Source organism: Muntiacus reevesi, chromosome 21 (genome assembly GCF_963930625.1).
Source record: "Muntiacus reevesi chromosome 21, mMunRee1.1, whole genome shotgun sequence".
NCBI classification, from domain to species: Eukaryota; Metazoa; Chordata; class Mammalia; order Artiodactyla; family Cervidae; genus Muntiacus; species Muntiacus reevesi.
The window spans coordinates 3,558,478-3,586,151 of NC_089269.1; the positions used below are offsets into that span (position 1 = coordinate 3,558,478).

Here is a 27,674-nt window from a genome sequence, read left to right on the forward strand (position 1 = left end):
GGCTGGAGGCAGCAGTTTCCACACAGTCAGCCTTGGTCTTGAACCATACGCACTTGCCACATGGAGCCGTGGGGGAGCCCGGTGAGACAGGCCTTCGGCAGAGTGGTGGCCGCACCCTTCATTCGTCCCCAAATGCAGGGGCTCCCGACGGCTGCAGCAGCACAGTCCGCAAGCGGAGGGGCTCAAAACAACGGAACTGTAACCCCTCACAGTTCTCAAGGCTGGACGTCCGAAATCAAGGCGTTGGCAGGGTAGCACTCCCTCTGAATCTTGTAGGGGAGTCCCTCCTTGCCTTTCCCCAGCTTCTGGTGGGGAAAGACTGGCAGTCTCTGGCGCTCCTTAGCTTGCAGATGCGTGACTCCAGTTCTCTGCCTTCACCTGGCATTTTCTGTTTCAACATCATTTTCCCTCTGTATCTGTCATTGTCCAAATTTCCAAATTTTTATGAGGACATCAATCAGATTAGGACCCACCCTGGGTCGGGAGGATCTCCTGAGGGTATGGCATCCCACTCCAGTATTCCTGCCTGGAAAGTCCCACGAAGAGGAGCCTAGTAGGCTACAGTCCATGGGGTCGCAAAGGGTTGGACATGACTGACCTCATTTTAACTTGATTGCCTCCGCAAGGACCCTGTTTCCAAGTAAGGTCATATTCTGAGAACTAGTGGTTAGGACTTCAACCTATGTTTCTTGTGGGGAGGGACACAGTTTGACCCATAAGCCCTGTCAGAAGAATGAACTGTCAGGACACTCACAGCTGGGATGCTGGGGGGAGAGAGAGAGGGGGGAACGTTCACTAGTGTTCCAGAGTCATTTACCTGTCTATCCTGTTCCTTCTATGCTCTGTGTTCCCTGAGAATCCCAGGATTAAAAAAAAAAAAAAAAAAAAAAAAAGCTGCCTAAGATCCAAGAGATCTCAAACAATTCTGAGTGGCTCCTGACAGTTACAATGAGTTGTCAGGACTCTGGCTTCTCATGGAAGGCTATGTAAGTGACACAAAACAAGACTTCTTTGAATTTTTACTCTTCTTGTGGAATCAGGAGAAACCATAGTGGTTAGACAAATGCATACAGTAAAGGGCCATTCAGTAAACATTTTTAGTGCATCCACCGTAACCTAGACAGGTGTACATGGTATTGTTTAGTCACTCAGGCACGTCCGACTCTTTTGCGACCCCATGGACTGTAGCCCACCAGGCTCCTCTCTGTCCATGGGATTTTCCCAGGAAGAATACTGGAGTGGGTAGCCAGTATCTTCTCCAGGGGAGCTTCCTGACCCAGGGATCACACGCGGGTCTCCTGCATTGGTGGATTCTTAACCACTGAGCCAGTGGGGAAGCCCAGTAGAACATAGTATGGATAGATGCAGAATATCTCCATCACCCTAAAAGCATGAACTTCTGAGTAAACAAGCTGATGTGCACTGCGAGGAGAGCCCTGTAGAAAGCCTTCCCTGATGACCCTGCACGTCAGGGAGATGCACAGTCTGCTCAATCTGAGCTGCGAAGGACACGTGAGGAGTCAGCCAAGGAGAGAGAAGAGTCAAGGGCAGAGGCGTGAGGAGAGGAAGGGATTTAGGATGTTAAGAAAAGATGATGTATGTACTACAGCTTACAGTGGGGGTGAGGTGGGAGAAATCAGCAGAATTGATGCTAAGGGAGAGGCAGACAGACCCAGGTCGCCAGGGACTTGATTTTGAAACTGATGGAGTTTGAAGTCTGCTGAAGAATTGTGAGTAACTGGGAGCAAAGTTACTAGATTTGCATCTTTAGAAGATGACTCTGATGAGTGTTGGGAAGGATGGATTCATGCAGCCAGGGGCAGGTGTGCCATGCCCGGGGCTCTTTAGAAACATCTGTGGGATCACCGTGTTTGCCATACTGACTGGGAAGCGCCACTGACCTTTGGTAGGGAAGTTCCAGAGATACTAATGCTCCTGCAAAACACGGGGTAATCCGCTATCACAAAGGATTCCCCTCCCGGAACGCCCACTGTAACTGAGAAACACCGGATAAGAGGAGTATAAGCCAAAGATGCACCCGCTGGAAGGCATCGCGTTGAGTTTGTGCCGACAGTCTGAGTCTGCGTCCATGTGCATGACACGATCCTGTTAGGATACCACGTGTATAAAACAGGCCATAGGCTGTGCATAATTCCCGACAGGCTAACTCACTTCAGTATTTTCTTTCTCAGGAAAGCTTAAATAAATAAAATGAGTAGAAGTGTTATAAAGTAGAATATTGAATTTTTAAAAAGTAAGTCAACTAATAAAAATAAATGAAAAAAAAGAAATATTAATTATACTATTTTTTTAAAAAAAGTAAGCCATTCAGTATCTGTAGTACTTAATAGCTATTGGTAACAAATCATTTGCCATGCATGGCTATAACTGATGATGCACCAGTGGATCTCCATATGATGATAAACCTCTAGCCTAGAGAGAGATGAGGACATCAACCAGAGCAAAAGCAGACCGAGAGGAGGAGCTAGATCTGGGAAAAAAAGAGAATTAGGCCACAGAGACTTGATCTCCAGAGCAGGCTTCTGAAACTTTATGTGTATAAGAGCAAATAACACAAAAATGTACATTCTCAGGCCTCACCCCAGACCCACTGCAGAATCTCTGCCATAGGAGGAATCAAGCGAGTTTTCAGGTGATGCTGCCAGTCCAGAAGCTGCCCTTGGTGCAGCTCTGACCTAGGTGATCTGTGGCTCACAAGGACCCCTCTCCCTTGGCCAAGCAGGACCCCTTGCAATTCCGGGAACACCAGCTATCTTCTGATTGATGTATAGTGAGCATTTTAGAGACCTCTAACCTAGACCAGACATATAAGGCCAAAGTTATCCCTGTCTGATTACATGTGTCCTTTCTCAAACCTGAGCTGTGACCGTCTAGCTTGCCCTCTGCACAGCCCTCCCTCACCCTCTTCTTCCCAAACAGAACCAATCATTTAGCTTGACAATACTTTAACCATGAACTCCCTGGTGGATTTTAAGTGATTCTGTATATAAATGAATCAAGATTTACACTTGTTCCTTTCTTTACAAAGGGTTTCTCTGGAGTTTTGTGCAGTGAGCATCCTGACAAACTCCAGGAAATGCCCTCACCTCCATCCCCCGGGCGACACCCCAGGCCGTAGGAGTCCCTGGGCACCTAGAGCCTGGCTCTCGATGAGGGCGGCGGATAGCAACCTTGACAAAGATGCTTGCCGCTATTGAGGAAGCAGGACGGAATCTGTGAGGCTGGAATGTCTCTCTTTCTGTTTCCAAGGTTTAATCTTGCCACTGAGAGAGGTACTAGCCAGAGGAAAAGTGAACAAACAAGAGAAATTAAAAATAGGACGGCTATGCCTTTTAAATACATTCTCTCTGCTAAGCTTTCACACCCTCAGAAAGGCTGTGCTACAAACACAGACCAAAAAGTAGGTTCAGTTTCTAGTGTCACATCCAGGAAGGAAATTAGGGCAGCGCCAGCCAAGGACACAAGGAACCCTCCCGTGGGATGGAGCTCTCTAAGGGCCAGGCCTGAGGCCCATCAGATTGCTTTTCCCACCCCCTCTATCAGCGCAGAATTGATAGAGATGGAGGTCGATGATGAGGAAGATTTTTCCCCCTAGAGCAGCATGCAGGAAGCTCATTTTTATTTCCCAGACTCCTGCTCTCCAGATGTCTGCTTTTGACCCTCACTTCTACTCTGGGACACTTGCTTCTTCCCACATCAAAGAGCAAAAGGCAGAAAAACATACTCCTCCACAAGGGGAAAACCAAACACGTGTTTGGAACTCGTAGGTTGTCTGGATCCACCGCTTCTTTTGGATTCGGGCTGCCATCTCTCCAGTAGTGGACCTTGCGTAGATGAAAGCCCGTGCACCCAGTCTAATGTGGTCTCCCGGCCCTGGAAGCACTGCTTCACTGAGGATGGTGGACTAGAGGAAAACGCCCTCCTGGCCAGAGCCCCTCGCATTGCTTGTCCTGAACAGACCAGCTTGCGTTTCACCACTGACCTCAGCTTGCCTAATGAGATGCTGCTTTTCCTTAGAACACAAGTCTCCTCAGCCAGAAGAAGAAACTGGAGGTGGATATGGCCAGGATGCAGAAGGAAGCTGAGCAGGCGATGCAGGGGTGTCAGAATGCAGAAGAGAAGGCCAAGAAGGCAGCCACCGAGGTGGGTCCCTGACTGCCTGCTCGCTCCTGTCTTCCGGAGCTGACAGGAGCAGTAGCCAAGGGCAGGGGCCAAGCTGCAGCCAGAAAGGATTCCATCGATTCTCCATATAGCCAGCGGGGGATGTTAACGGACCCCTCTGCCTCTCTGCCCCCATTTTGGAAATTAGGCCAATTGACTCCTCCCTTCCACCCAAACCACACAATGAAAAGCAGCAGCTGAATTGCCATAAGCAAAATCTTATGAAAGCAAGAGACTTTTTAAAAGAGTTAAACCACTTTCCACTGGTGAATCAATATATCTAGTGTCTAGAAACAATTCTTCTTATGTTTCCTTACCCATAGCTGTTTTTCCTGGGGCCTGTAATGGCTTCATGAAGATGATCTGGCAAGAACGCTTATTTCACTTATTTTTTTTTTACAGCCCATACTGCTGCTTCAGTAACAGAATCGGGTTGGTGAGGAAGGCCTTCAGGATTGGTGTCCCTTCCTTATCTGCAAGTTTAGAGTTGTTGATAGGTGTACTTTTCCTGAATGAGACCAAGATCAGGGTTGACTGCCAGCCTTGACAGTACCTTTGTGGGCACTGAAAGGGATGCCCTCTGGACACCCACTCAGATAGATGCAGATTTCCCCCAGGAGGCATGACGAACAGATGACAGTGCTCATTAAAAAAAAAAAAAAAAGGCCATGGAAGAAGGGAGGGGGGAGAAAAGGCTGTGTGTCAAAGTCCCAGCCTTGCAGGGCCCAGCGCCTGCTGAGCAGAGCCTGGACTTGATTTCACCCTCCGCTCACCGCTTCCCCATCAGGTGCTTCTGTATAGCACATCGGATGCAGAAACACATGCAGCATCCCAGAGCTTGCCCTGAGAACGAAAGCTGATCCTCCTGCTAAATAGTATATGGGGACCAAAGAGACAAGATATTCAGTTAGGTATTACATTAGTCATTTTAAAATTCAAAAGAAGGGGGAAACATGTCTGTATCTGTCTGAATCATCAAGCACTTGGGTAGGTAAAACTCTTGCACCAAATCCTAGCTCTCGGTCACTGTAGAATCCATAAGAATGGGGAAAGCATGCCTAGCACTCAGCCACTTTGTATCAATGCAGACACTCTGCTTTCTGATGGAAAAGAGGTTGTGAGAAAGCTTGAAAGTGTTTGGCCAGGGAAAAAATAATATGCTCATTTCAAACATTTATGAAAATCTACATAGAAGGGGGAGAAAAAGAGCTTTTTGCTCCTGCTTGGTAAATTTATGCAGTCACACGTTAGGAAGACTCTATCTGCATAACTTCACCTTTAAAAGATCTTCTTGACAATGTTGAAAAATGAACTCACTACCTCTTCCCCTGCCTTAATTCTCCAGTAGTTCAGCTCTGAGCTCCAGCCCCACATAGCAAAACCCAGAGTTACCGCCATTATTCATTCTTTGCCCTCACCATCTGCACAGACGTCTCACACTTAAATTATGCAGATGGTCGGTAACCTGATAGAGAAACTTTGGCTGAGAGGGCAGTGTCCTTACATTAAAGGCACTGAGAGATTCATGAAACAGTTCTTAATAATGGCAGCAGACACCAAGCCCTTGTATACACAGTCAAAGCCGAGAGCAGGCTTTGCAAGAATTAACCATCCTTATGCCAGATTATTGGCACCAAGAGCATCAGTTGCTGCCAGATTCCTAGAGCCTAAACTTGTTTGCAGTTGCAAGTCACAGAATTACAGAAGTGAGGCGTGGAAAAGGCTCTCCCAGGCGCTCCACACGTTTCCTGGTGCGTGCTGCCGTAGGACACGTCCTGGCGCTTCACTCCGTTAAAAACTCTCCCCTCAGTTGGGCCTCTTTCTTTGAATACAGATGTTGTGTAATAACGTTCACGTGGTGTTTCGTCTCTGGCCTGTTTCCACCACCCGTCACCCTGACCTCCAGTGGCTGCTCTTATCCTGATTGCCTTATGGTTACCAAGCTCGAGGGCCACGGAGGTTAGGGAGAGCATGGTGGGAAGAGATGAGGTACAGAGGTGAGGCCTGGCCTTCAGTCACATCAGGAACTGAAGACAGGGACAGAAACGTTCAGCTCTGTTGGCCGCCAGATTATCTCAGTCCCTTGCCTTCCTTTCTAGGTAGCAAACATGTCAGAGGCACTGAAGAAGGAGCAGGATACCAACGCCCACTTGGAGAGGATGAGGAAGAACATGGAGCAGACCATTAAGGACTTACAGGAGAGGCTGGACGACGCGGAGCAGACGGCCGTAATGGGGAACAGAAAGCAAATCCAGAAGCTAGAGTCCAGGGTAGGGGTTTGCCTGTGTAATCGTGGGGTCTTGACAACTCCCAGTTCAAGGCCTTACCGTCCTGGGATATCAGATCAGGTAGTCCTGCCTCCCTCTTCACTTTGGCTTGCAGCACTTGCAGCCCTCCGAGAGTGTCAGATCTCAGCAAATTCATTCATTCTTCTTGACTGTGGGCCACTAAACAGGACTCTTCCTGGAGTGGGTGAAGCCTGCCTTCCTGCTTAGTAGAGTGGATCTCCCCCAGCTTCACCCGCCGCAGCACTAGGCTCCCCACAGCCAGGGACCCACTGTTTCCAAACATTCTCTCTCTGTCTTGCTTCCCTGCCTTTGCTCCCATTATCTGCTCTGTGGAGAAGGCCCGTATCCTAACAGCCAGAGAAAGCAGAGAGAAACAAGTGAATCGAGGACCAGAAAGACATCAGTGCAGATGTACTGAGGACTGACAGAATTGATGTAGCACCTGCCTTCAGGGAGCTTCAAGATAGGAAGACTAGAAAGACCTATCTTGAAAATAGGATTTTTAAAATTACTGAATCAATTTCAGTGACATCAGGTCATGCAACAGATGCTATAAGGGTGGAAAGAATATTTAACTGCGGTTTTCATGCCTCAGAAGGGCCTCTGAGAAAGTATTGCCGTTGCACATTTATGGTATATCTATATAATGGAATACCAATACACATTTATGGTATCATCATACTGATTAAAAAGGACTGAGGAAGAGCTTTGTAATGTCCTGGAGATCATGCCTGGTAGTACAGTGATGATAAAGGCACAGGGAATGTGGAGAGTATATAACCTTCTGTGCAAGAAAGAGGGAAAATATGAAGACGTGTACACATCTGCCTCTATTTTCAAAAAGAATTGGTGTCGGGATAAAATGAAGACTAATAAAAGCCACTAGTCCCTTGTACTGCAAGGAGATCCAGCCAGTCCACCCTAAAGGAAATCAGTCTTGAATATTCATTGGAAGGACTGATGCTAAAGCTGGAACTCAAGTACTTTGGCCACGTGGTGTGAATATCTGACTCATCTGCAAAGACCGTGATGCTGGGACAGATTGAAGGCGGGAGGAGAAGGGGACGACAGAGGATGAGATGGTTGGATGGCATCACCAACTCTATGTACATGAGTCTGAGTAAACTCTGGGAGCTGGTGATGGACAGGGAGGCCTGGCGTGCTGCAGTCCATGGGGTCACAAAGAGTCGGACACGACTGAGTGACTGAATGAACTGAGTAAAAGCCACTATGCATAGGAGGAAAATAGAGAGATGAAAGTTAGGCCTTCTGAATGGACCTTGTTTAGTTGGTTTCGTTGCAAAATCGGATGAAAGACACCCTTCCCTGTCCACCCCCTACCCCACGTCCTGCTCTTTCTCTCCATTCCACTCGGCACCGTCTAACGCAATCTGTGTTTTACTTTGCTCGGTGTGTTTCATTCATTAGAGTGGATGCTTATAGAGGGGAGAGATTTTTGTGTTTGTCCCCTGCTGTACCCCTGGTGCATAGGACGCATCATATTCATTGAATGAATGTTATGTTAACGTTGATCCTGTGATTCTATAAGGCTGCAGGCCGACTGCTCATCTATACCACAGCCCTCCCACCGAGCAGGGCTGTGGGTTACATGTGTGTGACGTAGACTCAGGGTCTGGTTTCTTTAGAGTCAGAGCTGAACATGGAGAAAGATGAGGCAGTCTGTTGACTGAATCCTTAAAGAGAGCTACATATAGCTATTCTCTGCATAGACTTATGTACCTTCTAACACGCACATGTGTATGTACTTCTGTAATCCAAGGGGGGATACTTATCATCTCTGCATGCATTAGCCTTTCACATCCTTCAGAGTCTGAACAGTCCCTTTATGAGCTCACCTAGTTTGACCAGCTCACTTGGCGAGGCAGTTTTCCCAGAGAGCTTGCTCTTTTCCACCGTTCCGGGAACCAGAGTAAACACATCTTCCCTTGATGGTGTCACTCTGTTCCAAGTGATGCTGTCAGCTGGCCACTGCAGTGCTCTCCTGGCTTGCTGGCCGTCCACCTGTCGTCTGAGACCATGGTTTGCTTGCAGGTTCGTGAACTGGAGGCTGAACTGGAGAGTGAAGTCCGGCGTAACTCGGAGGCCCAGAGGGGAGCCCACAGGCTTGAGCGGTGCGTCAGGGAGCTGACCCATCAGGTACTCCGGGAAGCCGCTGCCTGCTTGCCTGGCTGCATCCTGCCTCAGCCGGATGTGCTCCTTCAAGCCTGAAACCACCCCTGGGTCTCCGCTAGTTCTCCTCGTCGTTCCCCGCCCTCAGCAGGAGACATCATGCCCTTCCAGAGCTCCCCTGCTATTACTGGCTTGGGCTGGTCCCTCTTTAGAGCTCTTGGGAAGCACAATGTGAGTGCCAAGTTGCAACTAGAAGCGAAGAGCTATTTATACTCTCCTTGTTTTTTCTCTTGTTTTTTCTCACGTAATGTCTGCAGCACTTTGGGAAAGATGCCTTCCTGTGAGAGGTTGAGTGAGAACAATGTGTAAATGAAGTGACTGGCAGAGCCTGGGGTGGCGATTCAGCCAGCAGGTTGCATGGGGCGCTAGTTAAATCGGAGCAGGGGACATTTCCACCCTCGTTTTCTGGTCTCACAAACACTCCAGGCCACCGAGGACTCTATCTGGTGTTGGTGCCGGGTGGAAACACAGCAAATGCTGAGAGGCCCCCTGCAGCTTTCTGACTGTTTTCATGTCTAAGCAAATAATTGAAAAGAAGTGGGCAAACTTGTTACCAATAACTAATGCATTGCCAGAGCAGCAATCTGCTCCTTCACTTGTGTTTTCATTTTCCAGCTTGTCTTACCTTTTCTTCAAACAGAGAAAACCACATATCCCATGATAGTGTATGTCTTGCTCACTCCTCTGGGCCCAGCACCTTCCTGGCACAGAGCAGATGTGTGTGTTTCAGTTAAACACAGATGCCAGTGGTTACTCTCTAGCCCTCTCTGCCACAGAAGATAGCTTGTTCCAGTGAAAAGGCAAACTCACCCTAGGTGCCCACTTTACAGCAGCTTAGCACTCAATGCGAGATCTGCCAGTCCTGACGGTGGCCCCCGAGGCTGGGTTGGTGTCAGAGATATCAAAGTGTTCTTTAGTTGCGGTAGGAAGGATAGTGTTGCTAAGACAGCAGAGTGCTTCAGAAGCACCATCTTGGGCTAATTAAGATGAAATGAGCTATTTGTACAGTTCTTCTTTGCTGAGTAAGTGGTTCTTTCCTAAGGCGAATTAGTCTGACACTTCTTTAGACCATGCTAGGTATTATAATGGAAACCCCTGGGGCCTGCGCCCATGGTACATGTGGCGGAGGAAGTAAACGCCTGGGAAATGTGAAAGATGTGCTATTTTACGCTTCTTTTGAGCAAGGATAAGGAAACATGAGGAAGCGAAATGCTGCTTGTTAATTATGTCTGCTTTTTTCTTTTTATTTTCCTATGGATTATTCTTACAGTTCTCTTCTGTAAACAGGTTCATTATAAAACAATGCACTAAAGCTATACTTTCTTCAGTTTTCATTGTCCCAAGGAATACAATCTCATTCTATTGTGTTTTTATCTTCGTTTCTTTATAGCAATAATGTGCGTCTTCCCTTTGTACTAGCATGGAAGTGTATTTCTTAATTTCTTCTAAGTGTCTGCACGATGCCTAGAGTGTATCTATTCAATTATGCAATGATTTTCTGCCATCAACTCAGGTAACACCTATTGAGTACCTTTTATTAGAGGATAACAGGCTAGACCCTGTCACTTTAAAGCGGCATTACAGAGCCCTCCATATTCCTTGATATCAGTACCTGGTTTTGAAATATTCAAGGCAGATGTTGAATCAATTCACTCTGCCCTCCTTTAACATCAAGCTAGGCACCAGGTCTGTGGGGCAGGGTGTTTTGTGATAGGACATCATAGATGCCATTATAAAACGCCGTTTTGAAAGGGATATAAGAGGGTTTTTCTTTCCTAGGAACAAACCCTCTTGGAAAATCATACTGCATTGGAAGAGAGAGCCAAGTGTCACTCCGTCCACAGGAGTTTTATGGCCAGCCCCCCCACTGAGAATTTATCTCCCCTCATGTGTCCCTCTGGCATTTGGAAATTCATCCTGTTTTCCTGTCTGCAGTGTCTAGAACTGTATGCTCTGAAGCAGGACATAGGATGAGAAGCCTGTATTATTTACAGACGGTAAAGACGGTTTCCCCCCCACCAGCCCCTAGCTACCTGCCCGGCTTTACTGTTGCCTGCCTCCTACATCAGGGACCTGTGTGTAGGCGTTACTTGATCCTTACTAATCTAAATATGGGCAAAGCATCTTCATTTCTAGGGATGAGAAAAAAAAAATTGGTCTCAAGTGGGCTCTTCAGGAACCAGATGACAGGGTGGAGTCAGAAGTATGAGAGATTGATGGGAGGTAACACCTGGGAAAGATCAAGGGAGAGCAAGCGGCCTGAGGCAGAGAAAGCCTCACTGATTTATTTACACTTCTATTGCCTTTGCTTTTGGTGTCACAAAAATTCATCAAGACCAAAAAATGTTACAGAACTTACCTTCTGTCCTGTCTTCCAGGAGTCTTACGATTGCAGGTCTTAGATTCAAGTTCTTATCCCCATTGTGAGTTCACTTTTATGGATGGTATAAGATAGTGGTCGAATTTCCTTTTTTGCATGCCGTTGTCCAGTTTTCCCAACACCCCTCATTGAAGAACTTGCTGTCTTTTCCCCATGATATATTCTGGCTCCTTTGCATTAATTGGCCATGTATATATGAGTGTATCTGGGCTCTTTATTCTGCCCAGTTGATCTACATGTCTGTTTTTATTCCAGTACATACTGTTTCAGTGACTATACCTTTGTAATATGTTTGACATCAGAAAGCAAGATGCCTTCCACTTCGTTCTTCTTCCCCAAGATCACTTTGACTCTCCAGGGCCTTTTGTGGTTCCATTCTATTTGATTGCATTGACTTTGCAGATTTAGGGTAGTATGGACATTTTAACACTAATTCTTCCAAACCACAAGCACAGAATAGCTTTCTGCTGATTGGTGTCTTCTTCAGTTTCGTTCATCAGTGCTGGATTGCTGTGTTCAGGGCTCAGGTTAGAAACGGGTTTCCAGACGTGAGACAGAATGAGAGGGAAACAAAGCTTATTAGCGTGGGAGATGCCGTTGGAGCCATGGGCCAGCTCGAGGGAAAAGTGACGTGGAACCGGGTCCTTAGTCCACTCTTATACCCAGGGTCCAAGGAGTGGGATGGGGTCTTGTGGCTCATTTGCTGAGTGGATGAGGCACGTATACTGGGAGGGGGGAAGAGTAAGGCAGATACCTCCTCCCTAGGGGTAGGAGGGGAGACAAGTTATACTGCTTCCATTAATAGCTACAACATGGGGGTGGGCAGGACGATAGAGGTCTGGTTTTTCCATTCCTGCATTCCAAGACCCTCCTTGGTTACCTGCTCTTTCATCCCTGGGTCGCCACACACATAGCATTCAGTGTACAAGCTTTTCACCTTCCCTCCTTGGTTAAATGTAGTCCTAAGTATTTTATTCTTTTTGATGCAATTATAAATGGGGTTGTTTTCTTAATTTCTGACAGTTTGTGTTAGTGTACAGAAACACAACTTATTTTTGTATGATTTTGTATCCTAAAAATTTACTTTTCTGCCTCTTTCTCTCTTCTCCTTCTGAGACTCTTGTGATGTAAATGCTGGTCCACTTGATGTTATTCCATAAGTCCTTTAAGCTGTCTTTACTCATTTTTCTTCCCCCCCTACTTTTATGGGATGAATTCCACTGCCTTGTCTTGAAGTTTGCTGAGCCTTTCTTCTGCTTCATCTAGTCTACTGTTGAATGCCTATATTGGAATTTTTGTTCAGATATTTATCTCTGTGATTTCTGCTTGGTACTTTTTTATATTAATATTTTCTTTTTGTTGAAATTTTCACTTTGTTCATGCATCGTTCTCTTGAGCTTGGTGAGTGAGCAGATTCATGACCATTATTTTGAACCTTTTATCAGTAAATCATCTACCCTTATCCTTTTCTGGGGTTTTATCTTATTTCATTTGGAGCATATTACTTTGTTTCTTCAACTTTTGATCTGTGTTGTTTTTTATGCATTAGACGAAACAACTCTCCCAATCTTAAATGAATAGTCTCATGTAAGAGAAGATCTTTATTGTTCAATCTACCCTAGCTGTTAGTTGTTTCTGAAATCTTTGTGACTGTCCAAGCAACCTTCTTTGTTCTTAGGGCTCTTAGTTGAGTGTTCAAAAACTGTCTATAATATTGCAAAGGGGAGGATCCCAGTCAGTACTTAGATGCAGGGCTGACTGGAGGCCAGACGCTCAGGCAGGAGCTGTTAAAGTATGCCAATACACCTCAACATGTGCCCCTTTCCAGGAGACGCCAGAAACCTAGAGTGAGGAGGACAGAGTGTGAGATGGTGCCACCAGCCTCCCTGGTCTCTGGAGATGTGTGTTAGATTAGAAGACTGCCCCCTCAGGCCGCAGCTACGAAGATAAGCAAACAGGTCTCTTTCAAGGAAACTGAGCATTTCTGTCTGCTGCCTCTGTGCTGTGTTCCGGGGGATAAACATTAAACCCAGCTGTAGGGAACAGGCAGGAGGCCTATGGGGGCATAGGAGATGAGCCTGGTTGGCGTGAAGGGTGTTTGTGGAGGGCTGAGGGAGATAAGTGGGGAAACCGTGAACGGCACCAGAAAAGTTGATACTTGACGGAGTAAGTGAGAGGACGCTAGCAAAGGTGTTTGAGCAGCAGGGCTTTGTCTTCGTTAAATCATTCATCTCAGCCGTCAGTCCGTTTACATACTCTCTTCAGGGCACTGCAACAGCTCCAAAGTGGAAGTACTCTAGTTAAAAGGGGGTGGTAAAGTGGGTGGCATGCAGAGCCTTCCTGCATGTCTGTCTCTTCCCTCCTTCCTCCTCAGAATACCCAGAACATCACAGAGGATGGTTGAGAAACACTGTCTCAGTGGGTTTCCTTTTTCCAGCCCAAGCCTGGATTTCTATGGAAGCAGTAAGAACACACAGAACAGGGCCCCTTGGAATGCAAGGAGATCCCGCCAGCCCATCCTAGAGGAGATCAGTCCTGGGTGTTCACGGGAAGGACTGATGCTGAAGCTGAAACTCCAGTACTTTGGCCACCTCATGCGAGGAGCTGACCCATTGGAAAAGGCCCTGATGCTGGGAGGGATTGGGGGCAGGAGGAGAAGGGGACGACAGAGGATGAGATGGCTGGATGGCATCACCAGCTCGACGGACATGAGTTTGACTAAACTCCGGGAGTTGGTGATGGACAGGGAGGCCTGGCGTGCTGCGGTTCATGGGGTCGCAAAGAGTCGGACACGACTGAGCGACTGAACTGAACTGAACTGATAGCTTATGGAATTTTCCTATCTCTGCTAATGCCCACACCACAATTCCAGTAAACTTAGTCTTTCTTATAGTTCCATCACCTAAAGCCAAGGGTCAGTTAGAAGGTTCAACAAAAGAATTGGTTGGATGGGGGGGGTGGGGGTGGGCTGCAGGTGGGCCCTGAGAAACTACAGGCAGGTGTGGTTTGGCTGGACTGGGAAGGCTGAAGACCAAATTTGAAACTCGTGGCTTTAACTTCCATTTTAACAAAGGCTGGGAGTTCTGTGGTGGATCAGGAGAAATGACTGTCCTTACTCTGAGCTGTGTTTATTAATTTCTTGGAACTTGGGATGAGTAGAGTTAAACTCATTTTTCAAATCATGGCTCTACATATGGTCTTTAATAAATTTTCCTTACTCTCATTTCCTCATGTGAGGCTACACCCAATGCAAACTGCTGGATCCTTCAAATCACCTTCACATACAAACCTGTACTTTGCAGGTAGAGGAAGATAAGAAAAATATGAGCAGGATGCAGACTCTGATGGATAATCTTCAGCTGAAAGTACAAAGTTACAAGCAGCAAATCGAGGCAGTGGTAAGTACCTGAGGCAGTTGCAGCCTCATGGATTTACTAGCCATTTACATTTGATTAATGGAGATATGTGGCCCTGAGCTAAACAAGCAGCTTGTCAGACAGGACCAGCTCAGCTTAAAGTTTGCTCATTCTCTGCTGTTTTTTTTTTTTTTTTTTTTTTAATGTGTATGCTAGAATTATCACCTATAGTTAAAATTTGTGCAACTTTTTCCTTCAGGGAGCCAAAGCTCTCTCCCTTGACCTTTGCTTACACCCAAACATATGCATTGCACGATATGAGGCAAATAGGAGCATGGTGTCATGTAGAGATAGAAAATTTTGGTTGGGTAATCATCCTGTGGGGCTTCTCATGTGGCTCAGTGGGAACGAATCCAGGAGACGTCAGTGCAGGAGACGTGGGTTCTAACTCTGAGTGGGGAAGATCCCCTGGAGCAGGAAATGACTATCCACTCCAGTGTTCTTGCCTGGGAAATCCCATGGACAGAGGAGCCTGTTATAAGAGAAGCCTTATAACAGTAAAGACAAACCCCCTCTACCCTGAATAGGATGTTAAATTGATTACAAAACAAATTATGGTTAATCTGTCACATAGCAAATCTGTGAAAGCTGGACTACACCCAGTTGGTGGAAAGTGCCGACTATGTTCTCAATTTCCGGGGGAAAAAATGTTATAAAATGGATCTGGTGCCTGCTAGGAAGTCTGAATCCATATACATCATACAAAAATATGATATTTCATTCAATACTCAGAAGTTTAGATTCCTTTCTCACACTTTTCAACTTTCTCACATCAGGGCAGAAAAAATATGACTCTGTAGGCTCAGGGATTTCTTTGTTTCATTTTTTATTTTTATAGGAAGCAGAAGCTAGTCAATACCTTTCCAAGTATAAGAAGCAGCAACACGAGTTGAATGAAGCTAAGGAAAGAGCAGAGACAGCCGAATGCCAAGTCAATAAACTCAAGATGAAGGCGAGAGTTTGGGAGAAAGGCGCGGCAGGTACTCCGTTCCGCCGTGACGTTTAAAGCACTGGTGTTTCAGGCTCACGTCATCACATGGAACTTTGTTTCTTCAGAGGCTTTTAAAAACAACATTGAAAAAGAGTTTCTGATAAAATCTCCCCATGTTTATTACCTCTGCTTGTCTGGGTAGGATGAGACAGTCAGCGTTTGAGTGGGGTGCACACTGTATTCTCGATTGCTTAATTCTAGGTTAATGCGCAGGCTCTGAGCTCCCGGGCCTAGATTCATGTGGGTAGGACAGTCAGGTGTCCAAGGAGAAAAGGTGATTAAAGAAGCACAGATGGATCTGCTTGAAATTCTAAGCAAGCTCTTCTATCTATGGTGGGCAAGCATCACATCGATATGGAGATCCCAGGGGGACAGGTTTAAAGAGCAGGCCATGAAGAACCAATGCAAGAGTCTTGCTTTCTGGTTTTCTTCCTAAAACAGAGAAAGGAACTGTCTACATCTGTGTCCATGAAAATTCTGTTCCAACAGTAGGGGCCACTGCCCTGATTTTCCTGGGAAAGAACTTGGCAGGGCCAGTACCTCAGTCTGTTCAGAGATGTCACACCAGAGACGGAGTGGCTTAAAAACTGCAGACACTTCTCACAGGTCTGAAGGCCACGAAGTCCAGGGTCGTGGCGCTGGCAGATTTGGAATCGGGTGGCAGTTACTTCGTTGTAGACAACCCTCTCCCCGTTGTAACCTCACGTGGTAGAAAGAAGGGAAGACGCGCTCTGGGGTCTTTTTTCCATAAGGATGTTACTCCCAGGCATGCAGACACAACCTCATGACCTAATCCCTTCACAAAGGCCCTGGCTCCTAAAACCATCACTGTTTGGGTTAGGAATCCAACATGTGAATTTTGTGGGGGGACAAAAACAGCCATACTATGGCAGCGAGCTCAGCTTCCTCACTGGGACTGTTAGCAGAAACGGTTGTCCACTGAGATCTGGCTTTAGGAGAATCAAATTCAAGGAGGTTGTATAGACTCCACAGAATGCCTACAGAGCCCTTAGCACAGGCACCGCCATTTCAGGTTTTAAAATCAATTACTAGTAAACTTCCAAAAAAAAAAAGGAGAGAGGGTAACAAATAGTAAATACTACCTTACGGGAGGCCAAAGGATCTCTTTGGAAGAAGGGACTAAAGTTGGTCGTTTTGAATATATTTGGATTCAAATATGAAACATATGGACTTTTGCAGGTTCTAGAAATTTCTTATTGATGAGCAAATAGTCTCAGGGAGAAGGCCTATACTGAGAGGTCCAGCTAAGTGGTTTGAACTCTGGCCTCAATCTGCAAAGTGCTCCAGCCTGGGATTGGGGTCTTCTGTGCAGAAGCGGCCCAGCAGCCCCCTGTGATGGGTTTGTTTAGGGAAATGCTTTGCACACACTGCAATTGCACTCAGCTGCGCGAGGTCGGAGGGCCTCGGAAACAGATGTAACGCTTTCAACTTTGTCACAGTTATTTCCAACAAAGAATAAAATGAGTGAAGCAGAAATTGCTTCTGAGAGGCCAGGGATGAATAGGAAAATCATCCTTGGCAATGCAATGACTAATTGTTTTCCATTCACAGAAGGAGAGCCTGAACATCTCTCCCCTGTCATAAACCAAAGGAAAAGGTTTTCTGATAGAATCGTGCGTCAGGTCTGGGGAGCGGATTGGTGATGCATGTCATCTCGCTGTTCTGGGGTCTTCTCCAGAGGGTGCTGCCTTTACTGGCAGTGCAAGGCGGGCAGAAAATTGAGTGACCAAGCACGCCCTTGCGGTGAATTACTGGGGTCTGCTTTCTCTCATGCAGATAATTGCCTCAATTCCCTTCCTCCCTTTGAAGCTAATGAAGAGTTGGCTGAGGCCTGCTTATGCTGGGGGAGCACTGGGCTTCGTGCGGGGTGTCTGTCCCGCTGATGAAAGTCACAGGAATCTCACAGAACATGCTGATATTCTATTTTTCAGGTCCATGAAGAATGACCAGTCCTCATTTATAAAGGACAGAGGCTGGAAGAGTACAAGGAGGTACTGTTTTCTGACCAGAAACTTAAGCCGCATTTGAAATATACACCTTTAGATTGATGTATGGTTGCTCTACAATGGTACATTAGCTTCAAGTGTGATAACATACTGCTTCCATATTTGTAGATTATACTCCAGTTAGAATGACTATAAAATACCAGCTATATTCTCCGTGGTGCACGTTGCATTCTTGTGTCTTATTCATTTGTACCTGGTGGTTTGTACCTTTTAATCCTCTTTCCTTCCCTGGAACCCCTTCTCCCTACTGGTAACCACTAGTTTGTTCTTGTATTTAAAGTCTCTGTTTTGATATATCCACTCATTTGGGAAACATTTTTAAAAATATGCTGCGTCAAAAGTAGTTTTAAAAAGGTGATCAGGGAACATGATAATAAAAAGGGAATATTGTTGCTTTCAAGTGTAGTGGGGAATTTTTTGATCCTCAGATGCAAGTAAACATTTCCCATGAAAGATGAGATTACAAGACTCTTTTAAATTTTGATGTTAAAAAATACTTTGTCCATATTGCATCTTAATAAGTAATACTCCTAGAAGACATGAGCTATGTTATGGTCCCTGGGGAGTTCTGCTTGCCTCATCTCTACATCCATGGGTCTATTTTTGGCCACTGATGGCGAGGGACAACAGACTCGTCTCCGTCTTCTACAGTCATTTACCTGTAGTCATGGTTCGGCACTTTGTCAGGAAAACCCTCCTGACGCCCATGTGGGCCCCATGCTGGCGCGGCAGTGAAGCGCCCTCCCGCACAAGATGCTCAGTTTAGTGATAACTGGTGCGCTGTCTGTATCGTACCAGCGTGGCTGAGCTGGAGGTACATTTCCTAAGATTCCCTTCTCTGTGTGGCTCTGAATTACCGTTGGTCACAAAAGGAAAATGCACCCGACTCGAGAGTCAGAGGTGAAGGAGCAGCGGCTTTGTTTTCATGCTCATGAGCTCAGGGTATGGTCCCAGGCACAGTGATAGCTGGCAGATATTTCTCAAGGCTGAGAGGGCGAGCTGGCTGGGATGGGCCCCAGCTCCTGCCAGAGTCCTCGCCAGGCAGGCCTGCGGCTCCACGGCCGCAGGTCACTCCCAGCGTAGACTCTAGAGGCCCCAAGAGGCAGCGCGGGATCCAGTTTGTTCTGATACATTCCAGGTCATCCCCACTCCGTGTCCAGCTCGCCTTCCTGACGCCGGCACATCTGACCAGCAGCGACCTCAGGGACGGCTCTGGATGTGGAGGGGGCCGCCGGGCGCAGACGTCTTCGCCGCTGCCCGCGGTTGGACGGTGGTGAATGTCTCTCACAAATCGTTGTTCTCCCCTTCTCAGCAGTCTGCCTCTCCAGTCCAGCCTGACTCTCAGACTAAGCTCAGCAGTGTTGAAAGACCTAGGGTCCTTCTTACCTGCCATCCTCCATGTGTTGGCTTTGGTCTTTAAATTGGTCACCCTCATCACGGTAAGACGAGAACTGTTCTGAGCATGTTCTCCTCACTGAGTGCCCTATGTCCTTTTCTAAAGATTTTCTGTATATCCTTAGTACTCTACAGTTTCTGATGAACACTGGTCACGACACTGTAGCAAATATGTGAGGTCAACAAAACTCTGCAAAATAGGAGACTGTGAAATAAGTCCAGCTGATAAAGAACACTGGACCAAGCGGCATTAATACACAATCCAGGTTGGTTTTCTCCCATAAAGTGAAAGTGAAGTCGCTCAGTCATGTCTGACTCTTTGGGACCCCATGGACTGTAGCCCACCAGGCTCCTCCGTCCATGGGGATTCTCCAGGCAAGAGTACTGGAGTGGGTTGCCATTTCTTTCTCCAGGGGATCTTCTCAACCCAGGGATCGAAGCCAGGTCTCCTGCATTGCAGGCAGACGCTTAAACCTCTGAGCTACCAGGGAAGCCCAAAATGAAAGTTGCTCAGCCCTGTCTGACTGACTGTGACTCCATGAACTGAGTCCATGGAATTCTCCAGGCCAGAATACTGGAGTGGGTAGCCTTTCCCTTCTCCAGGGGATCTTCCCAACCCAGGGATCAAACCCAGGTCTCCCACATTGCAGGTAGATTCTTAACCAGCTGAGCCAGCAGGGAAGAAAATTTAATTGTCATAAAAGTCCTAGTTAGGTTTCCTTTTTTACACATTGATAATAAAATTGAGGAGAACAGATCATCCAATCAACTGAGGTATCCATTCTGTCCTTGCATAAAAATGTATATGAAAATTTAAGTTTATTAGAAATCTGATTAACATTATGACAACTGAGCCAAAGATTAAATTAAATTATCTCAATAACCGGGGTCACTCAGCTATGAAACCCTGGTGTTGGATAGTACAACCCAACCCCAGGGTTGTCAATTCTTGCGTTGATAGGGCCTTTTGCACCTTAGATTGTCTTAGAGACACTGACATTCTTACTCTTTGGGTCCCTAAGATTCACCATACTAAATCTAGTAGATTAGGCTGATATTAACCGTTCATATAAAACTAGAGTACAATACTTTAGCATATCAATTGCTTTGTCTTCTTGGCCGTGGTTTTTTACCTTTTCACTAAGATGATTTTTGCTTCTGCCACTCACCCATCATTAGTTGATCAGATTTTGAATCATCTCTTAGTGATTTGTTTCTTCTGAGTTCTTGGCGGAAAGTTCACTGTAACCTCCTGGGCTGGTTGCAGCAGGAATGTAAATGAATGAGAGAGTTCTTTTATCCAAGCTGAACTGGAATCCTTGGTATCCAGGCATTTATAATCTTGATGCAGGTGGGGGGCCCAAGAATGACTCTTAGTTTCTGAAGCGAGAATGTGACTATTCTCTTTCCAGTATCATAGGTTTTTGCAATGGTAGAATTGGCAGGTCTCGACAAACCATTGCTGGAATCACAGTGAAGAAAGGGGAGGTGAGCTCATAGGATATTACGGAGGGTTGGGTTGTGTTGTGAACTTCTGTCTTCACTTCATGTATTGGGTGGATGTTCTGAAAGAGGCTAGAACCAAGAAACATGGACTCAAAATAGTTGTTGTTTATGTCAGAATAACCATTTTAATATTAATGGTGGTGGTGGTTCGGTTTTTTGGAGGGGGGGAACTTTAAGCTACTGTTTGCATCTGTAATCAGAGATCCATGAGACAGTTATAAGTAGTTACGAAGTTGGATCTTATCAATTTTAATTTCCCTGCTAGATGTTCCTGAGATTTTAACAAGTAGAAAAACAAGTTTATCCCACTCTTTGCTGTTATGTATCATGATGAATGGAAGTCATAAATAATACAAGGTGTGCAGCAAAAAAGTATACAAGCAAGCTATAATTCATAAGTGAATTATCAGTTCTGAAGGAACCTAGAAGTGTCTGGAAAAGTGTAGAAGGTCAGTAGTCTGAGTCTGGGCAGAGACTGTAGTCTGCTTTTCTCTACTTTATCTGTATTTCCTTCCACTTCCGTGCAAGGCCCTGTTTCATCAGAAGAGTAGGTGTGTTGGTGCACAATGCCATTTGAGATCTTTGCAAGTAACAGTTGGAAATGAGAAGAGCAAGCACTTATTTAAATGACCAGAGCCTGCTTAATCATAGACGGTGGAAGCTTAAGTGTGTTTTTCTCCTGTTCTATTATCCTGAAATCCCTCCTGCTTTTTTTCTCTATAAAAGTCCTGCAAGATAATGTGTGAATCAGTCAAAAGTTCAGTTAGCTTTTTACCATAGCATTCTTATAAATAGTTTGATAAAGGAAATGCCTTACCACATTTTCTTCTGAAGTACTGGCACTGCTAGAGTTTGGATTAGTAGGTAGATGCCTTTCTACAGGAAAAAACAGAACTTAAAAAGACATCTCTTTACCAACACCCCAATTCTCCCTTATCCCCACCTCAGTAACAACAAACAGTTGCTCAGGCGTGTCCACCTCTTTGTGACCCCATGGGCTGTAGCCCGCCAGGCTCCTCTGTCCATGGAATTCCTCAGGCAAGAATACTGGAGTGGGTTGCCATGCCCTTCTCCAGGGAATCTTCCCGACCCAGGGATCAAACCCAGGTCTCCTCGATTGCAGGCAGATTCTTTACCATCTGAGTCCCCAGGGATGCCCCACCTCAGTATGATTATGCTATTAGCATCACATTAGTTACTCCCCTCTTGGTATCTTTTTCCAACAAACAGCATCAAAAATGTCCTTAATGTAGAAATACTTCATCAGAAACACACAGCAGTAAATTCAGGTGCTCCAACACAGGGAGAAAGGCAGTTCAAGCAAGCCAGCGGCTCCTGGCTCTCTAAGATGGTTGGCCTGATGCCTGCTGACTGTAAATCATGGGGAAGAGCCAAGGTGGTTGATGGACAGGAAAAGGGCCATAATGTCACTTCTCATGGAAGGCTTCAGGCCACAAACTACAGAACACTCTGTTTTATTTTTCTAAGTGGCCAACACCCTAATGCAGTTTTTGCTGACATCTGACTGCTCCTCCAGAATCGGAATCCGTCCTGCGCTCTGCCATGGGATGCTGACCTGGATGGGTTCTACCTGCAGGGCTTCTCTTCCCTCCGCTTTCATCTGGGGTGGAGATCAGAGGGCAGGGGGAGCAAAATCAGGTGTTCCTTCTCCTAGCTCCTTCTGCATCTGGCTGTGTGCTCCGTGTGAAGGCCGCCTTGCTCACAACACAGCTGGCCCCGTGACTCTCTCCTTCCAGGTTCTGGGCACTGCTCCTCCTCGTCCCTTTAGGTTGCGGGTTTCCGGCCAAGCTCTGAGGGGCGCAGTCTCTTCTCTGCTCCCTTTCTCCAGTGTTGAGTCTGCCGGGTGCTCTGTGTTGGAACTGCACTGGTGCACCCTTCTGCTACAGAGACTAAAGCATCATTCCGACACGCTCTCTCCTAGAACGTGAACCTAATCTCAAGTACCGTGATATCAGGGTTTGCACGTGGAAGACAAACTAGCCTACCTGAAACCTCCCACTTCTCCCTGCTTCTGGCAGCTGCAGAACAGGAGTGTCACGGGCACCGGCCTGCTTGTTCATATGGACAGTCACAGGCCTGCAACAGCTGAGACCCCGCTCACTGCCACCCTGAGAGTAACCTTCAATAATGGCGTCCACAATGACCAAGTGACCCTGACTTCAGCAGGCGCAGTAGGCAAATATCAATCAGAAGAAGTGACACTCAATCCGTGTCAACCTCCCAGGACACTCAGAGCTTTCTTAGAGAGATGATGAAATCAGCAGAGCTTCATGGGGCCGAGATCTACCTCTGCCACTAGTTAGCTGGGTCATCTTAGGTGGGGCCTATAAATCTGTTTCAGAAGCCTATTTAGCATTTGCGTTAACTTTTTTGATTCTAATTTCCTGACCTGTAAAATGTGGAAATAAGTAAATCTAAGTTTTTCACAGATCTAAATTTGTTGATAAAAGCAAAGTCTTTTAAGAAGTCCTGTGAGTGACCATGGAATCTTAGTGTCATGTTGAATTACTACAAGTAATTAAATTACTGTAAGTAACAGTTTTCTAGCAGAAAATTTAGAAAAAGCTTGTTTTTTTTTTTTAAAGTTCACATGGATTAAAATAAAATGGCCCATCAAGGACAATGCTGTTTTGAGCAGTAGCAACTATTAATAAGGGCTTCCCTGATGGCTCAGCTGGTAAAGAATCTGCCTGCAGTGTGGGAGATCTGGGTTCAGTCTCTGGGTTGGGAAGACCTCCTGGAGATAGGAACGGCTGCCCACTCCGGTATTCTGCCCTGGAGAATTCCATGGACTCGCTAGTCATCGGATACACCGCCACCTGAACCCCCGGGCATGGGGCCAAAGCCTCCATGAGATAGTACCTCTGCGGAAACCGATGCGTCTTCTTGATCTAACAGCTCGAGTGGCCACCGACAGCAACAAAACTGCCAATACCACGGCCACCAAAACTGGGACAATTATCTCAGCAGTTGCTCTTCGGCTTGCTTCGAAATAAGACAAACAGAAAGCCTATGAGCTGGAAGAAAAGTTACCAGACACCAAAAGAAAATGCACAGCTGGGTGAGTATGTTTATTCAAAGTAGCTATTTCTTTATTTTGCATGGGAAGCAGATATCATATTAGTGAATAGACTTTTCCTAATGAAAAGACCCATTAAAGATACAAACAACAGCCCTGTCTGGATCAGTGTTTTTCATGAGCATAAATAATACTTCCCAGTTCCCAGGTGGTGTAAGTAGTAAAGAATTCTTCTGCCAAGGCAGGAGACGTAAGAGATGCAGGTTCAATCCTTGGGTCAAGAAGATCCCTTGGAGGAGGGCATGGCAACCCACTCCGGTATTCTTGCCTGGAGAATCTCATTGACAGAGGAGCCTGGCGGGCTACAGTCCATGGGGTCGCAAAGAGCTGGACATGACTGAGTAACTCAGCACATCACCCATCTAATATATCTATTGGGGGAACCTGTCAAAGCTGATATTAAACAATTTGGGGCATAGTGGGGATGGGAGTCAAGAGAGGACAAAGTCTGGAAACTTGAGAGGCAAAGAGTTTTTTATGCACTTTAAGCCCTTGTTTTATATTGTAATAAGGGAATTAACATACTTTTGTGTGTGCGCTCAGTCATCAGATCAGTTAGTGTCTGCCTCTTTTGTGAGCCCATGGACTATAGCCCGCTAGGCTCCTCTGCCCAAGGGATTCTCCAAGCAAGAATACTAGAAGGGCTGCCATGCCCTTTTACAAAGGAATAATTATAACAAACTAACCGCAGCCCAGTGTTTTCCTTGGGGGATGAAGGCAGGGCACAGTGTACCCTTGGCTTGGAAAAGGCAGGAGCCAAGAGGAAGAGAGATAAGAGGTGCAGAGATGGAGAGAAGAGCTGAGTAGGAGCCAGGATCTTGAGTAAAAAGTGACAGACGACCACCAAGATAACGAAGGGTGCTTGGGAGGACCCTGAACTGTTTTCAGCCTCTTGAGTGGAACTAGAATTGTTACAATTTGTATTAAAGGAAGTAACATTCAAAACTAGAATGCCAAGAACATTTATAAAACATATGTTCCACTGACTCATTTTAATAAATAGAGAGATGCCATGGTCTCCCATGATGTCAGCTGCTGAAGCATGAAGGGTGATCAGCCCCCCTAGACAGTCAGCTTCTGAGTACACATTCCTTGCCTCTATGGATACTGAACTAGAAATATTTTAAACAATGAATTGTGGCAATTAGCTACCACTAGAGGTAAAAAAGGAGCCCAATCAGGCACAATCTTGATGTTTCAAATGTCCTCTGATGCTTGTTTTCACCAGAATTACAGACCATGCTTCAATAGCTTGCAGCAGAAGCTTCAGTTCTAACTTCTCACCATGCCTGCACAGCCTTCTCTCCCCAAACCCAGACCCTAAGGCACATATCTGCACAATGGTAAGCAGGAATTGAAGATGCTCAGCCCACAGAGTAACAAAACATAGAGGTTCCACCTTCATTTCTGAAGCTCTGAAACGGTAAAAGGGAAATCTTCTGGGAGTAATTTCCTTTTATTTCTCAGTGCAAGGCTTTCGTGTGGTTGAAGGAAGGAAATTGTTTACCATTTTAACTGGAAGTATCCCTGTAAACAGTATTTTCAGAAATTTTTTTATTCAAAGGTATTCTTGAAATGCCAACCTAATTTCCTATTTGATGTTCTGCTGCTGGACCTGAAACCCATTGTCCAACCCTACTTGTAACTTACCTACATGCAGTGTTTGCATGGTGAGTAAGGTCCTTTCATTTGATGTAATATTGCACAAATACTCCCCACTGCCTGAAAGATGAAGATCCTTCAGAGTTAAAGAGAAGTCACGTGAGTTTATCGGCTCTTCTTTCCATGAAATTTGAGGTTGACTGATAAGTGTTTCTTGTGAGGAGTTCTTAAAGCAAGCCAGGAGCAAGGAACTCCCATTTTCCACTCTGGACCAAGTGACTGTGAAGTCTTGATTTGGTGGGGAAAAATTGTTTTCAGGTTTACATGAGAGTAAAACGTTTTCACTTTCCATTTTATGAAGAACATCTAACAACAGGATAGAAAAGTAAAGATAAATGAAAAATTTTTCAAATGAATTTTCTAAGTTATACTTAGAAATATCTTTGAAAACACTCTTTGGAAAGCAGTGAGATATTTGTGCTGTGGAGTTTCTTAAAAGCTTTACACCACTATTTTAAAGTCACCCACGAAGGTTACGTTTAGGCTTCAAGGAGGCCCAGGCCTGGGCCAGCTAGGGAGAAGACACACCTGGTCTTCAACTCCTACAACCTGAGCGCGATCACTCAAGAGTGCCGCCACCAGTCACGGGCACGTGTAACTCCGCAATCTCCTGCTGGCCTCTCCCAGGCTGCCTCCTCGTCACCAAGTGCTACTAGTAGTCTCTGCTACTTCCACGGTCTCAACCACGTCTTCATCTCTCTTTCTGGACAAAGTCTTCTTTCTAGCACAGGAGTGTGTTTCTAGCCCTGTGCAGGAATTCCCCCCTGGACTGGTCTTTTAGAGCAGGGAGTCTGCCGGGTATCCTCGGCTTCCCCTCCAGAGTCCGCACCACGTTGTCCTTCCTGTTCTGCCAGCTGACTGCTATGGACCGCCGTGAATTATCCTCCCTGGTTTTCGACTCACCTACTCTGCATTCCACCCGCGAGAGAGTGCTGCCAAAGCAAGCGATCTAAAACAACAATCCACCTGTGAATGAGTGATGCCAGAGAAGCCATCAAAAATAAAACTTCCAGTCTCTCCAATGCTTCATAGCCTTCTTGGCTCTGTACTACCTCCAGGCCAGCCCAAGCTCCTTAGCGAGATGAAGGCATTTGATCTTGGTTTTTGCCTTCCTCCCTAGGCTTAAAACTTGATACTTCAGTTTCACTCCCAACCACTTATACTTCCACAAATTCAGGCAATATTTACCCCTGTCTCTGCTTTTGCATATAGTATGTTTTTTACCTGGAATGCCTATGTTCTCCTGAAATTTCCTACTACTCCTTTAAAATTCGGTCTGTACGCAACTCCTTAAGCATATATTCTGAAACAACCTGATCCATACCCAACTGTAGCGAACAGATTTAATCACTCTCTTTGTATGCTACTTTCCTGGTTTAGTTTTATTTTTACATGTTTGTACTAGATGCTGTGGATCCATAAGTGAGTAAGAGTCCACAGCATCTAGTATACATCTAGTTCTGAGGTTCACAGGTTGAGTGACAAACTTTGGCACATAACAGATCCTCAACAAGACAAAATAGCACTAAGCCTAAGGAACCATTGGAACTTCAGGATACTCAATTCTGAATAAACAAGAGAAATTATGATTCTCCATATGAAATATTTGCAATTTAATATTTTCAACCCTTTCCCACGTTTCCATTGCTACTTGGCTGATGAACAGTGAACATTAGATGCCCATACTATTGACATCATATAAGGATAATGAATAATTTTCCCAAATAAGACATACATATGACCAGTAGGCACATGAAAAGTTCAACATCACTAATCATCAGGAAAATGAAAATCAATGCAACTACAATGAGCTATCACCTCACACCTGTCACAATCACTATGATCAAAAAACAAACAAATAACAAGTTTGGGTTAGATGTGGAAAAAAGGGAACCTGTGTGCATATTTTGGCCCCAGGTAAATAGCAGGGAGGGAACATAGCTCCATCCATGAACAAAAAATTGGATTAAAGATTTACTGAGCATGGCCCCACCCATCAGAACAAAACCCAGTTTCCCCCTCAGTCAGCCTCTTCCATCAGGAAGCTTCCATAAGCCTCTTATCCTTCTCCATCAGAAGCAGACAGATTGAAAAACACAATCACAGAAAACTAACCAATCTAATTACACGGACCACAGCCTTGTCTAACTCAGTGGAACTATGAGCCATGTCATGTAGGGCCACCCAAGACGGACGGGTCATGGTGGGGTGTTCTGACAAAATGTGGCCCACTGGAGAAGGGAATGGCAAATCACTTCAGTGTTCTTGCCTTGAGAGCCCCATGAACAGTGTGAAAAGGCAAAAAGATAAGACACTGAAAGAGGAACGGCCCAGGTCGGTAGGTGCCCAATATGCTACTGGAGATCAGTGGAGAAATAACTCCACAAAGAATGAACGGATGAAGCCAAAGCAAAAACACCACCACTGGTGATGGAAGCAAGGTCCGATGCTATAAAGAGCAATACTGCATAGGAACCTGGAGTGTTAGGTCCATGAATCAAGGCAAACTGGAAGTGGTCAAACAGGAGATGGCAAGA

The 27,674-nt window shown here is 45.8% G+C and overlaps 2 protein-coding genes across 2 annotated transcripts in view; one reads left to right on the plus strand and one right to left on the minus strand.

Moving 5' to 3' along the window:
• Positions 1-17,537, plus strand: part of MYH15 (myosin heavy chain 15) — a 144,754-nt gene extending 127,217 nt beyond the window's left edge. The window contains exons 37-42 of the mRNA XM_065913562.1: positions 4,039-4,164; positions 6,282-6,452; positions 8,523-8,627; positions 14,343-14,438; positions 15,295-15,436; positions 17,400-17,537. Coding sequence (XP_065769634.1) covers positions 4,039-4,164; positions 6,282-6,452; positions 8,523-8,627; positions 14,343-14,438; positions 15,295-15,436; positions 17,400-17,407 — 648 coding nt within the window. The 3' untranslated portion in view covers positions 17,408-17,537. The remainder of the gene's footprint in view (positions 1-4,038; positions 4,165-6,281; positions 6,453-8,522; positions 8,628-14,342; positions 14,439-15,294; positions 15,437-17,399) is intronic.
• Positions 17,538-20,283: 2,746 nt separating this feature from the next.
• Positions 20,284-27,674, minus strand: part of HHLA2 (HHLA2 member of B7 family) — a 148,475-nt gene continuing 141,084 nt past the window's right edge. Inside the window, 4 exon segments of the mRNA XM_065913563.1 lie at positions 20,284-20,331; positions 21,193-21,251; positions 23,259-23,381; positions 25,126-25,443. Coding sequence (XP_065769635.1) covers positions 20,284-20,331; positions 21,193-21,251; positions 23,259-23,381; positions 25,126-25,443 — 548 coding nt within the window.